Below are 14676 nucleotides of genomic sequence, written 5' to 3'. Positions count from 1 at the left end.
GGCTTCTGTGGGTTCAGGTGCCTGGTTTTTTTTTTGGAGATGGAGATGGAGTCTTGCTCTGTCACCCAGCCTGGAGTGCAGTGGCGCGATCTCGGCTCACTGCAACTTCCGCTTCCCAGGTTCAAGCAATTCCCTGCCTCAGCCTCCGGAGTAGCTGGGATTACAGGTCCCCGCTTTTAGTAGAGACGGCGTTTCACCATCTTGGCCAGGCTGGTCTTGAACTCCTGACCTTGTGACCCACCTGCCCCGGCTGGTCTTGAACTCCTGACCTTGTGACCCACCTGCCCCGGCCTCCCAAAGTGTTGGGATTACAGGTGTGAGCCACCGTGCCCGGCCCGGGTGCCTGTCGTTTTCAGGCCTGTCGGTCCTGCAAGGGGGGGCGTGGTCAGATGATGGGGTGGATGGTGTGACTGGGCCTGTTCCACGCTCACTATGGGTGGTCGATTGGTCTGCATTCCCCCCTCTCCAAACACCAGCGTCCAACAGAGGCAGATTCCCAGGCTCTGTTCTTGCTAATGAGAGACCTGTGGGAGCGACTTGCCAGGTGTCCCCTTGAACTCTTTCCTGGCTCCAGGGTGCCCTCAACATCATTGGTGGCCTGCAGTCTGCTGCATGGCCCCAGCAGGGCTGAGCAGGCCTGTTGCCAGCCCAACCCCGTGCCTGGTCTGTGAGGGGCAGAGCATGAGCTGGCTTAGAGCCCTGAGTGGGCACCAGCTTGGGAGGGTGTGGGGAGTTGACTTCTTCTCTAACTGCTCCGTGCCTGGCCCCTGCCTCTATAGGAGCAGGTGGTGAGGATGGCTCCGGGCCCGTGCGGGGCCTCCCTGCCCCAAAAGGTTCAAGGACACGGGGATGCCAGCCTCTTCCCCAAGATGATTTTATTGAATGCACACAAAGTTCATCCTTGGGTTTGCAAAGTCCCACAAGTGAAGAGGCAGCAGTGCTCATGTGAACATGGAGCACTCACCCCAGCCCCCCAGCACAGCCAGGGGGCCTTGGGGTCCACACCCTCCTTCCCTGGGGCCACCAGCACCTCCTCTGCCCTATCCTGGATGGGGCCTGGGGGTCTGCCCAGGGAGTGAGACTGGAATCTATGCTGAAACACCTAAGTGCCCGGGAGGTGCCCCCATGGCCCAGGAGTGACATGGCTCCCCCAGCAGCCAGAGCCCATTCCTGAGCCAGACAGGTCACGGTTGACCCAGGAAGAGCCATGTGCCGGGACGGCCGCCAAGCCTCACTGACCATGTGCAGCAGTGGCGGCCTCTCAGACACAGAGGGGGCTCCCTGGGTGACATCTCCAGAGACCCCCCTTGTCCCCCTCAGACACCCCTGGGTAGACTGTGTCTGACCCTTCACAAATAGGAAATGAGAGCTTGGGTCGAAATGCCCACAATTTCCTGCGTGTCTCAGATGGTTGATTTCCTGCGTGTCTCAGATGGTTGTTTTCTTAAATGGTCGGGCCATACTTTAACATGGTTTATGGAAATGAATCCATTTCAAGATTCATCAAATCAATAAGGGAAAAAGATAATAAAACATTCAATCTAACTTTGGTGACGTTGGCCTCAGGAATTTCTGTGCTGGCCTGGAGCTCTGGGCAGGTGGGGAGGGACTGGCTTCTAGCCCTGCTCCTGCTTCCCCGAGGCAGAGACCAAGTTTGTCCTTTCTACCTGGGCCTGGAGAAAGTAGCTCAGGGCCACTGCCTCGTTCAAACCCAGGAAGGCCAGCTGCCTTCTACATCAGTCTGAGGCATTCAGCTTGACCTTCGAGTGGCAACCTGGGTCGCAGCTTTGCCCACAAAGCCCCAGATGACAAGAGGCCGAGCCCCAGCTTTGACAGCGAGAGGAGAACGTGGCGCTATCAGCGTGCCAGAGCTGGACGAGGGCTGGGGGCTCCTCCCAAAATACTCAGATGGGGGTTCCCATTTTCCGTCTATAAATCAAGGTGGCTGGAGCTGCGTATCACAAGGCAGCCCAAGACCCCCTGGTCCCCAGATCCTCCCAGGTCAGAATCAACTGAAGTTTTGGGGTGAAGACACAGGAAAGAACGTGTGTGTATATTGCTAGAAACAGTCCAGAAGTGCCCCACCAGGTAAATCCTCCAGCCCAGGAGGAGTCCTAACTTCAACCCCAAGCCGCCTGTGTCTCGTGCAGATGAGCTCAAACTGGAGGGTAACCCTGTCAGTCACCTGTGTCCAAGGAGGTGGGCGTGCAGGGCCTGGCTGTGGAGGAGACAGGAGAGCTGGGCTCAGAGGAGAGGCCTTCGGAGCCTCTCGGGACACTTCCAGGGGGAAGGTGGGTAGGACTCAGTCTGGAGCAATCATTGGCCCAGCTGACCTCTTTAGTGCAAAACCCAATCAAGGGTGCCGAGGAGGGGCAACCGCGGGGTGGGAGGGGCACTCAGGAACTGGGTTGATTCCCAGGCTGGAACTGGTGCCTCTCCCCAGGGCCAGACCTCAGAGATGGGCAGTGTGGAGGGGAGGAGGAGGCAGCAGAGAGGGGTCCCATCCCTTCCCACCAGCAGAACCTGGGCAGAGAGAGAGTGGCGGGGGAGCCTTGGAACCGCAGCAGTGGACGGACCCTCGGGCCTCAGTGCATCCCCCACCCTCAGGGCCCGGCTCACTCGAAAGTCTCCCACTGCTTCCTGAGCTGCTCCACCGAGTCTGGGGCCGGGGCCGGACTCGGGCTCACGTCTTGCTTGGTTTTCTGTAACAAATCCTCAAAGGGGTCTCTGGCCTGTTGAGGAGCAGAGGGCTGCAGTGTTGGCTCCAGGCCTTGGGGGGGCCTGGGAGGCAGAAGCGGGGGGTCTCCAGGCCTCAGGGCCAGCCCCTGCTTGGCCTCAGCAGCCCTGGCACTTGAGCGGGCCAGGGGCAACGTTCGGATCCTCGACGGGGCAACTGCTGGGGGACCCAGCGGCTGTAAGGGGCTCGTGTGGGTGCCCATGGGCATCTGGCCAAAGAGGTTGGGCATGGAGAGGGCGGAGAGGTTGGGCTGAGACCTGTGAGGGGCACAGAAGCCAGCGCTAGACAGCAGGAGGCTGGACGCAAAAGCCGGTCCCAGGGAAGCTGGAGGGGCCCCGAAAGGCCCGGCTGGTGTGGAGACCAGGGGCAGGGTGGGTGGGGCTGCTGGCATGGATGGGACAAACGGGTTGAGTGGTGGCTGTGGGAATGGGGTGGATGTTCCCGCAGGGGGGAAGCTGAATTGGGGGGTGAATGGGGTTGCTACATTTGGGGTGGCGGGGCGTGGCGGGAGGGTGCTGCCTGACCAGGCTGTGCTGAGCGGGTCCAGGAGGGCAAGCAGGGCGTCACTGCTCATGCCTGCAGCCCCGGGGCCGGGGCTGAGCGGCTGGAGCAGTTCAGTGGGGCCTTGGGGGACAACACCAGGGAGGAGCCCTGGACTCAGGGCAGCTCGCCTGTCCCGATCCGTCTGCAGCCGCTCTGAGAAGTCACCAAGTGCGGCGCTGGCAGCCTGGAGCTTGGCCGGGCGGGGAATGGGTGGTGGAGGCACGATGCCCAGCTCTGGGGTCTTCCTGCCTTGGGGCCGGGGGATGGTGATGCTGCCCAGAGTAGGGGTGGGCACCTCCTCCTTGTCACTGGGGTTCAGGATGCTGTCCTGGTTCTGGGGCCTTCGAGGCAGGGCCAGGGAGTTCCCGAGCGGGGCCGAGGGCTTCTCAGGGGAGGCAGCTGGGGGCTTGCTGGGGATGGCCATGTCATCCTGGCCCAGGCTCCAGAGCTTGTTGTATGGGTGGGTAAGCTTCAACGCCACTGTCACCCCGCGGCTCCTCTCACTCCCGCCCAGGTCCAGCCTCTGTTGGGAGGGAAGGAGGGAGGCAGTCACCACTGAGTTGGGACATATGTGTGCCCATTCCCACACCACTCCTGTGTGCTCAACGTGTGCTGGGCCTAGGTGTGTGGCTGATCAGCTCCTCGGACTTGGGGAGCTCCCCAAGGTTACCAGCAGAGGACCCAGGTATGCTGGACTCCAAGCCTGTGCTCCGGGAACTCAAAAGAAAGCTCTCATCCCTTTACGCCAGTGGTGGTTGCCAAGGAGTTTTAGGAAAGTGACTCCAGCTACCGGCTGGCCCTTTTTACTTTTTAGATCGCAGGCACCCGCAATCATCTGTAAGCCCAGGAGGGCGAGTGAGACTCAGGGCCTGATAGAAGGCACCTTGGCTGGGGAGAAAGGAGGAGGCCAAGTTGGAGTCCTGGCTCTGCCACTTGCAAGCCACACGGCCTGGGCGCCAGTCCCTTTCTCCTGGCCCAGGTCCTCGTTCCCAGCAGGGAACACTCATGAATGACTGGAGCTCTGTGAACCCCACAGTGTGACCCAGTGATGCAAAGTCAGAAGCCCCCACTTGCAAGTGAGGAAACTCAGGCACCGAGAGGGGATGTGATGGATTGGACGTCACAATGGGAATTACACACTGATTTGCATTCATAATGCAGAACCAAGAACTTTCATCCACAGGCTCTGCCAAGGAGCCCTGGCAGGGATGGACACAATCCCAGCTCCAGCAGGGGCTGCAGCCCTGCCTGGGGGTGCGAGGAGAGTGGCTGGCAGCACCCTCCCCCGGGTCTGATGCACACACAGAGTGGGGCAAGTTTCCATTGGGCTCTAGCATCTTCTCCTACCATCACTGTTAGGGTGGTGTGGGCCCCGGCACCCTAGGAGGTGTTTACAGTCACACTGACCCTGAGCACTGGCTGAGGGCCTTGGAAAGTCACTGTTTCTCCCTTAGTCTCTTCCACTGTCACATGGGGGTCCCACCTCGTGTGCGGACAATGCCGGCCCCCGGCAGATATCCTCCCTTACCCATGCCATACCTGATAGTCAAAGGTCCCTGGCTGCTCCCTCAGGTCTTTGGGGGCACGAAGGTCCTCCAAGCTCTTGGCCTGGCCCAGGGGCTGCAGTGCAGCTTCCATGTCCAGGTTGTTGAAGACATCTTCCAGAAGGTCGACGCTGGCAGCCCGGTCAGGGGGAGCTGGGACAGGACCTGTGGGCTTCCGCACTTGCTGCTCTGGACTCTCTGCCTCATCGCCTTCTGCACTGTCTGACTCCTTGAGTGTCCGATATGGCTGCGGCCTGTGGGGGACAGAGCAGGCTGGACTATCCCACCCAGGCCTTCAGGGGAGGAGCAAGCAGCCTCCAGCCCAAGCACATTGAGGGCTTGAGGGGTGCGCGCAGGAGCCTGCAGGACAGGAGAGTGTCCTGGGGTCTCCGTGAGGGCAGGAGTCTGGGAGGCTGCGAGGGTGCAAGCTGGGCATGCCGACGGGCCTGGGGCTGTGAACTGGGGCAACTCGCTTTGGCTCTCACTTGCACTGAGGGGACCCATTTAGTGCCCCCCAAACTACAGGTCCTTTCATAAAACTGGCTAGTGGGCTTGTGAGCCATTCAGACAAGGTGTGAGGAACAGACAGGACTGGAAGGGGGCTCACAGGCCGGCAGTCATGCTCCTCTTGCTCCCGCCCTGCTCTGCTGTTTGTTTGGTGGCCTAGGCACAGCCACAGTCAGCTTCTGTGAACAGCTCACGGGGAACTGAGCTGGGGAAGCTCTCCAGGGGAACTGTCTGGGCCTGAGCTTGCCCTGCTAACCTTGGTTCCACCTCTGGTCATGCTATTTCTTGCTGTGGGACCTTTGGCAGGTTACTTAACTCTGAGCCTCAGGCGCTCAGGTGGTGGTGGTGGTTACATGAGCAAATGCAGTGCCCGGCACACAGCAGACACGCAGAGGTTGGTTACAGCATCCATCGCCCACCAGTGAGCATGGCTGTCACACAGGCTCTTCTGCTAACAGCTTTCTATGCTTTTACACATCAAAACCTTGCAGTCATTGGCTGGGCACGGTGGCTCACACCTGTAATCCTAGCACTTTGGGAGACCGAGGCGGGCGGATCACTTGAGGTCAGGAGTTCGAGACCAGCCTGGCCAACATGGTGAAACCCTGTCTCTGCTAAAAACACAAAAATTTGCGGGGTGTGGTGGTGCGTGCCTGTAGTCTCAGCTACTCCGGTGGCATAGGCATGGGAATTGCTTGAACCTGGGAGGTTGAGGTTGCAGTGACCCAAGATCACAACACTGCACTCCAGCCTAGGCGACCGAGCGAGACCCTGTCTCAAAACAAAAAAGCAAAAAACAAAACAAAACAAAACAAAAAAAACCAAAAAAACCCCACACCACTACTTTGCAGCTGATCCAAGTATAGGTAAAAAAAAAGGATTCCACTTGCCTTCCCTTCCCATGGACCTGAGTCCCAGAGCACCACTGTGTAGATGGAGAGGCAACGCCTGGGTCAACCCTGACCTCTAGTGGAGCCCCAGTGGGAACTGCATCTCACCTTTTTTATTTTTTTATTTTTTATTTTATTTTTGAGACGGAGTTTCACTCTTGTCTCCCAGGCTGGAGTGCAATGGCACAATCTCGGCTCACTGCAACCTCCGCCTCCCAGGTTCAAGCAATTCTCTTGCCTTAGCCTCCTGAGTAGCTGGAATTACAGGCACCCGCCTTTTGCCTGGCTAATTTTTTGTATTTTTAGTAGAGACAGGGTTTCACTATGTTGGCCAGGCTGGTCTTGATCTCCTGACCTCGTGATCCGCTCGCCTCAGCCTCCCAAAGTGCTGAGATTACAGGTGTGAGCCATTGTGCCTGGCCACATCTCGCCTCTTCTAACCCCAACTATGGGGCTGGTGGTGGCCCTATGTCAGGCGGAGATGGTGCCCATGGCACTGGTAAAGCGGGGGAAGGGCACCACCTGGCGGTCAAGGGTAGGATCACAGTGAAGGCACCAGGGTGGGGGACATGGGAGGGCTCATCAAACAGTCCCAGTGACAGGCAGGGACTCCATCATGCACTCTCTCGCTGAAGCAATGCAAGCGGGCCAGGAAGTCGGACTTACACCCCCACTTTATGGATGAGGAATGAAGCTCAGAGATGTTAAATAACTCACCTATGTCACACAGCACCCGCAAGAGGTGGAAATGGAAGCCAAGCTTGAGAGGCTTCAAATGTCCCTCACTCACCCTGACCAAGGAATTAGAGACCCTTTAATCAAGATGAGCACAATGAAAGGCTTAAAGTCAGTCAGTGTGCTTCCGGAACTTAAGGAAATAGTGTTCTTTGGAGCCCATTTTGAGTTAGGATGGGCCAGTTTCTTTTCAAACACACACACAAAGGCCTGCACTGACCTCTGAGGTCATGGGCTAAGGAAGCGAGCCCTCGTCATTATTTAAATAATTAAGGCATCAGTTAGTTCAGAGAGGATACGATGGAGCTGGGCCTTGGACTTGACCTGGTGGACTCCTGGCTGGGAGCAGGGTTCCTTTTCCCAAAAGGTCTTTTAAGTTGACACATAGATGAACATTTCTTACGCTAAAGGTTCTATTTTTGTTCTAATTAGCAACAGAAATAATAACTAATACATTAAGCCTATATCATAGATAGTATTGCTTAGGAGAAGGCTAATTTTAAAATCTTTTGAAAAATCTAAACAAAGATTTGATATACAGCAAAAGTGACGTGTGATGCTTGGATGACACCAGCTTAGGCCACTACTTTCTTTCTCTTTTTTTTTTAAGGCAGAGTCTCATTCTGTCACCCAGGTTGGAGTACAGCAGTGTGATCTCGGCTCACTGCAACCTCCGCCTCCCGGGTTCAAGTGATTCTCCTGCCTCAGCCTCCTGAGTAGCTGGGATTACAGGTGTGAGCCACCATGCCCAGCTAATTTTTGTATTTTTAAAGTAGTGACGTGGTTTCACCACGTTGGCCAGGCTGGTCTCGAACTCCTGGCCTCAAGTGATCCGCCCGCCTCGGCCTCCCAAAGTGCTGGGATTACAGGTGTGAGCCACTGCGCTTGGCAAGGCCACTACTTTCTAAGTGAGGACACTGGGAGGGGAGTGACTTGTCTGGGTCCCCAGTGACCTGGTGGCAGGAAAGGGTCAGGACCCTCGGACCCTGTGGGGTCGATGACAGGGGGCTGAGCAGCCTGGGGTTTATAAGGTCCCCAGAGGAACCCACAGGCCATCCCAGGTGGAGGTACCTGATGCTGGGGTTTGGGAACAGGAAGAGGGTGCAGGGGACATGAGGGAGAGGGAGGGAAAGGCATCTCCTCTTCTGTGCAATGACCAAAACGATTAACGTGCCCCCTGGAAGGTTGCTGTGGTCACTGCAGGCATCCCGCAAAGGGCAGTTTCCATTCCCTTAAAGGCTCCCATTAAAAACACACAACCGTGTTAACAAGGGCAAACAGACAAAAGCTGCCTCTCTGCTCAATCCCAGCTCTGAAACACTTGTGGGTGGAGGGGCAAGAACCGGTAAAGAAAGGAGGGCGACAGCAGCTTAATTTTAGGGGTGGCTGGATGGTGGGTGAAACTTTTAAAAATCACTACTTGTAATTGGTATGAGGCTTAGGCTATAAATAATAAGGATTAAATTATCTTTAAAAAGTCAGGCAGATGAGAACACTTGGATGGGCTGGCATTTAACATACACATTTCATAGGAGGAACGTTTTCTTTTTTAACTTAAACTCTGACTCCCATCTCCATGGCTTTCCAAGACGTGCTGAGATAAAGAAGGACTTGGAGATCAACAACCAGGCTAATTGTAGTCACCAGTTCCACTAGCAGTCAAGCACATTTCATCTCTAAGGGGACCAATGCTCACGTATCGCCCTGTCACCTCACTCTATTGTCACAGCCTCTGTGGAGCTGGCAGAACAGATGCCCTGAGAGGTGGCACACAGAGGTGGCGTTCACCCTGCATGTTGGCACTGGGGCACCGGCAGGCAGCAGCTCCAGACACCCTCCCCCCGACACAAAGGCAAGCAGCACCAGCCCCCCCTGCTTTCCCCATGCAGCCCCGCAGAGTCACCAAGCCGAGCTCAGGGAAGTGGAAGAAGGAAGGAGAGACCATTCAAAGGGAGCGGAGAAGAAAAAGCTCTCGGTGAAGCCAGAGCTCGGGCCCTCTTCCCGCTGGCATTCATCGTCAGAGGAGTCTTCGGAGAGGAAGACCGCATAGTGTCGCAAGGGCTTTACCAGGCTGGGGCAGAGGAAGACAAAAGAGAAGAGAACAGGCAGTTAGGGGCGCCCTCAGAACTTCACGTGCAGGCGGGAAGCAGGCCTCTGGGCTCCATGCCTGGCCCTGCCTCCCTGTGCCAGCCTGGGATGGGGGCTCCCAGGAGAGGAAGCTCGTTCCAGATAGAAAAGAAACTAAATTTGCCATGTGTCCAGAGCCTTAAACTCATGATCCATCACATAGGACCCAGTAATTCCACTTCCATTTGGTTAACCCTCAAAGTTGGCAAAGAATCATACCGGAAGATGGTCATCACTGCTGTTTATAATATTAAAACATGGAACAACCTACATTGTCAGCAACAACTAGCTGGCGCAGTGGCTGAATCTTGTCCTCCCATGAAACGAAATGTTTATGAAGACAAATTTATAGATCAGGATGCAGAACTGCAATCACACCGCATTCGCTGTCATCTGCTTATGGAAAAATTCATAGAAAAAAGACTGGAAGGGTTCATGGCTAAACATCAATAACAGCCAGTGGAATCATGGGTGATTTCTTTCCCCTCTGCTTCTTATTTTTCTGTGTCTTATACATTTTCTAGAATGAGCATATCTACTCCAATAATCAGGAAGAAATAAAAAATAAAAAAGTTAAAGAAAAAAGTGAGCCATGCGGAAGAGCTCTCACGAGAAGGCCCTTTTCTGATTAGCGGCTGCTCTCTGGAGTTTCCCTCAGATGCCTCTTCAGAGAGTCTTTTTCATCTGTGATGTGGAAATTAAATATTCATTGTTATAAAAAATGCATCTCCCTTGTCAGCCACCTGTGAGCTCTACCTCTATAAACACCAACACATACACAGCCTGGAGAAACTCCACGTCCGGCTCCCATGAATTATATACTGACCAGGGCCCACCAGAGGCCATGTGCTCAGCAGGGGTGAGCTGGACCAGGCAGACCTGGGTTCAAATCCCGGCCCTTGTGCCGGGGAGTAGGTGTCTCTGTGCACCCCACACCACCAAGAGGCACTTTGAGCCTGCTTGGTGTGAGCAGACCCAGGGGTGTTCCGCACCCCTGCCCCATTCTGTGGGCTGGCTTGCTCTGAGGTGAGTGAAGTTTGGGGAGAATGTGGGGTACGGGGGCCTGGCATGGGCTACCTCCTCTCCCCTCACCCCCCAGCCACCAAAGCCGTCTCCCTTCTCTGCTCTGTATGCTAGAATTCTTTTGAGGTTTTATTTCAGGAAAGGGCCATGTGTCCAAAAAAAGGACATGAGAACCACAGCTAGAGGGTGAGTGAGAGACAGTGGCTGTGCATGGGGACGGGGCGAGTGGCCTGTGCCTGCACTTTGCTGAAATCCGCCAGGGCTGGTGCCCATCCCAGCACTTTCACAACAGAACCCTCACTTCCTCCCAGAGGCTGGCCAGGCAAAGAGTTTTGTCCTCGAACTGCAGTGGAGGTTGAGGCTCAGGAGGGGAAGCCAGTAGCCCAGGGTTACACAACAGGAGGCGGCGAGTCGCAGCGCTGGGCTCTTCTCTGCTCCCAGGCTGCCTTGCTGGCTGTCAGGGGCAAGACACAACTCAGCCCTTCCTGGACTCAAGAGGGCTCTGGTGCAGGGGGCATTTTCCCGCCTCAGTGGAGAGGCCAGGAAGACCTGACTTGCAGGAATGTCGGGGCCAGGGCACCGCCTGGCTCCTGCCACTTCCACAGCAAAGAAGACAGAGCAGAAAGGCTACCCTCCATACAGCCACCAGAGTCTCTTTCAATTACAAACCCACACTTGTCACTCTCCTGCTAAAACCTATATATCTGCCATTCTGAATTGTGCTCTTGCTGCAGTTGGTGGTATAGTGAGTAAATAAATCTGTGGAGCAAAGGGTTAGGAATAATAATGTTCAGACATTTGCAGGGACTTATTTCAAAGTGAGGGGGAGAGCCCACTCTCACTCTGCAGCACTGACTGCTCTCCTGAGCAGGTGGGCAGGCCGTGGGCTTCTGCTGCACTCTGGGGAGCTCGTGGGATGCACTGCTGAGCGGCCGTGCCGAGCTCCGAGCAGGGCAGTCTCCATGCTGTGTGTTGGCTCTGCCTACCTCTGTGGCCCTCTCCTGGCCTCCCCTGCACTGCTGCCATGCTTACCATCTCTGACCACGTCGGGCCCTGGATATTCCTCCTCCCTGTCACCTTTGCTTGGAGCACTGACTGCTCTTCGGTCTTGAAGACTCAGCTCAGTGGGACTTCTATGAAGCCCACTGGAGGCTAGGAGAGCTCTCTGGCTGTGTGTCTTAGCACTTCATAGATACCATTTAACCTCTTGCCACTCCGTTTCTGAGTCAAGTTCCTCAAGGGCAGGGCCTGCCTTGTTCTTCTCTTTCTCCCCAGCTGGGGTAGAGCATGAATGCTGTGGAAGTTTGTGAATGAATGAAAGCCAGACTACTTGGGGAACCCCCACTTCACCATCTTCCTGGAGCTGCACCACACTGTCCCCTTTCCCCAGACTGTGGCTGTGGCACAAAAGTGCTCCCCCTCTGGGCTCCCATCTGTTCTGAGATGCTAAGATGTGAAGAATGGGACGACGTTTGAAGGTGAGGGTGTCAGGTAGGTAGGGGCAGGCAGAAAGTGTTTAAAACGGTATCAACAGGCAGGCACTGTGCTTTATACAGGCCATTTCTACCCCTCACAAGAACCTAACAAGAAAGTGTCGCCATACTGATTTTCTTGAGGATGAGGGCTTCATGAGTCCACCCATCCATCTGTCCATCTGTGCACCCAACGAAGAGGCACATTGAGCCTGCTTGGTGTGAGCAGACCCAGGCTAGCTGTGCACTGGGGCATCACTGGTGAAGAGGTGGCCATGTGGCCAAGAAGTGGAGAACGGGGACTGCAGCCCACATGGTCCACCCCCAGGGCCCTCACTCTCCTGTGAGCGGGGCTCGGAGTAGACGCACATGAGGGGACACCAGCCCCTGCTCAGGCCAAATGGAGGGAGGCTCTCCAGTCGCCCTCATGTCCACCTTGGTTGCCTTTCCGACACCTATTCAAACACGGGCCCCCACCTCTGGCTCTGACAAGAGAGCACAGATCACAGCTTGACACGTTGGTACAATGCCACTCAACCTGCCAGGAATTTCCAGCTTCACCCAGGAGCGAGGAGCCTCTGTGCTGGGCTGTGCCCTGGCTTTGTTAAATCCGGCGGCCGCAGTTCAGGCCACTGTCACAATCCAGTGCCGCCCACACTGCTGTGATGGTGGAGGGGGCTGGGGGCTCGCACACTAGCGTGACTGTGGCGGGCGGAGGAAGAGAGGGAACCGCAGTTTCCAGCTCACGAGCCACTTTCCTTCTCCAGTTGGATGTACTGGCCGGGCCAGGCTGGTTGGGCAGTGGTTTCCACAGGAGGCCCAGCTGTCTTCAGAATATACCACCCGTCTCTTGAAAGTGGCAGGGTACATCCAAGTGAGAAGTTTGTAGTCTGATGTAGTCAGATCAGAGCTTTGTCGAGTCCAGGCCACATGGATGGCGATAACACTAGCAGTACTTACAAGCCTTGGGCAAAATGCTGTCCATACAATTTCTCATGAATTCTTTATTGCAACCCCATTTTGCAGACAAAGTAGCCAAGGCTCAGAGAGGGGAAGTCATTTGCCCGGGGTCGCACAGCAGCTAAAGGTAGAGCTGGGAACCGAATGTGGATTTGCCAACTTTCAACCACTACGGGATCTTGCCTCTTCAGTTTCCTGGGCCGGAAACAACGAAATAAGAGATAGGGTGTTTCCTCTTTTACTTTTAATGAAAGGTGAGGTTTCAAAATAAACTTACTTAAATTCAGCTGCCCATGTTCTCCCATGAAACATAGTCAGATATTTGTCAGAGATAAAGGATGAACCATTGAAAACGTCCAGGCTTAAATTTTTTATTAGCTTAAGGCAGAATATAAAAAAAAAATAAAAAAAGCACCTTTTCCCTCATTAACCCAATTCAGCTACTCCCCTGCAGTCTGCCACCCACCACTTGCCTGGATTTTATTACACACAAAGAGCTGTCTGTGAAAAGGCAGGTTGCGGCAAACTTGGCTGCCCAGTGAGGGCTGCCAGAGTCTTGGCGCGGAAGAAAGGCTGGCCGTTCGTCATGGATCAGACCCCATCATCCCCCACGGCTGCTCCCGCCTCTGCCCACCTCGTCTCCGTGTGGAGTTCCCATGCAGATGACTTCCCGAACCCCTTCTAATGTTTGGTTTAACGTGTCGCCGGTTAGCGCGCGCGTGTGACAGTGGTGACAGGCGAGGCTGTTCCTTTTTAAATACCATGTCAGAGACACGGCGTCAGGAAGCGGGGACGTGCTCCGTGCTCTCTGCCGCACCGGGATCGCACTGGCTTATTTTTTAATGAGGAAGATCTGCATCGCGGGAGTTTTTTTCATGTGTCACATCGCGTGGACAAATCAGCAGCACGTCACGCTGGCCCAAAATGAGATGCTGACAAATGTAGATATTTCAAATTTAATTGACATTTAAATGTACTTGAGATAAAGACGGGGAAAAATCAGCCAGGGCTTGGTCTCCGGAGGTGGTGAAGGGGAGCTGGCGATCATTTTTGAAAGGATCACTTCACTCAGGCACAAAGGATCTTCACTTTGTGAATGTCTTGGCTACTCTGTGTCCCTCTGTCACGTGGCTCCAGTGGGCAGGTGCTGACGAGCAGGGACAGGCCCCAGGGTGAGGCCGGGTCCTGCCTGTCTGGTAGGTGCCAGTCTGTCTAACCATCCACTACCCTCCCTTTCCCAGCCAGGCTACCTTGGAAAAGTCACTTCACCTCCCTGAACCTAACTTTCTTGTTGTTTCATTTTCTGTTTCCATAGGTTTTTGAGGAACAGGTGGTATTTGGATACATGAGTAATTTCTTTAGCTGTGATTTGTGAGATTTTGGTGCACCCATCACCCAAGAAGTATACACTGAACCCAATTTGTAATCTTTTATCCCTCACCCCCTTCCTACCCTTTCCCTGCCGAGGCCCTAGAGTCCATTGTATCATTCTTATGCCTTTGCATCCTCATAGCTTAGCTCCCACTTATGAGTGAGAACATATGATGTTTGGTTTTCCATTCCTGAGTTACTTCACTGAGAATAAGAGTCTCCAATCCCATCCAGGTTGCTGTGAATGCCATTAATTCATTCCTTTTTATGACTGAGTAGTATTCCATCATAGATATACCACAGTTTCTTTATCCACTTGCTGATTGATCGGCCTTTGGGCTGGTTCCACATCTTTGCAACCTTATTTTCTTATCTGTAAAATGGAGATTCTGTAGCCCTCCTGAGAGTCTTATGGGAAAACTTAAATGCAAGTATTTGTAAAGGGCTTTGCATGGTGCTGAGCACATAGTGAATAATCCACTACTGTCCACATGCCACGTTCACCTGCCAACAAGTAGATTCTGGGCATCTGTATCCTGTGCAGGGTCTTTCCTATATGTTCAAGGATGAGTAAGGCAGTCCCTGCCTTCCCAGAACTTTCCAGGCATGGTTAGTGGTCCTCAGCTGGGCATATCTCAGCACATCAGAATCATCCGGGAACCCCCGTCTCCTGCCAGAGATTCCATAGCACAGGTATCTCTGAAGTTCCAGCTACTCAAGAGGCTGAGGTGGGAGGATCGCTTCAGCCCAGGAGTTCCAGGCCAGCC

General features: G+C 54.6%; 1 protein-coding gene across 10 annotated transcripts in view; it reads right to left on the bottom strand.

Moving 5' to 3' along the window:
• Nucleotides 1–40: 40 nt before the first annotated feature.
• The window catches only part of DENND1A (DENN domain containing 1A), a 553551-nt gene continuing 538915 nt past the window's right edge, over nucleotides 41–14676 (bottom strand). For 6 of the 10 annotated variants that reach the window (XM_063635979.1, XM_063635973.1, XM_063635974.1 and 3 more), the window contains 4 exons: nucleotides 8899–9027; nucleotides 4820–5078; nucleotides 2620–3803; nucleotides 41–2218 (listed from right to left, as the gene is read on the bottom strand). In XM_063635979.1, the coding sequence (XP_063492049.1) occupies nucleotides 2182–2218; nucleotides 2620–3803; nucleotides 4820–5078; nucleotides 8899–9027 (1609 nt within the window). In that variant the 3' untranslated portion in view covers nucleotides 41–2181. Of the gene's footprint in view, nucleotides 3804–4819; nucleotides 5079–8898; nucleotides 9028–14676 lie in introns of all 10 variants that reach the window. The other 4 variants (XM_063635977.1, XM_063635976.1, XM_055271157.2 and 1 more) reach the window with 3 other exon arrangements.

The sequence above is a fragment of the Symphalangus syndactylus genome, chromosome 3, assembly GCF_028878055.3.
Source record: "Symphalangus syndactylus isolate Jambi chromosome 3, NHGRI_mSymSyn1-v2.1_pri, whole genome shotgun sequence".
Lineage (NCBI taxonomy): Eukaryota > Metazoa > Chordata > Mammalia > Primates > Hylobatidae > Symphalangus > Symphalangus syndactylus.
This window is presented reverse-complemented; position numbering and strand designations above follow the sequence as displayed.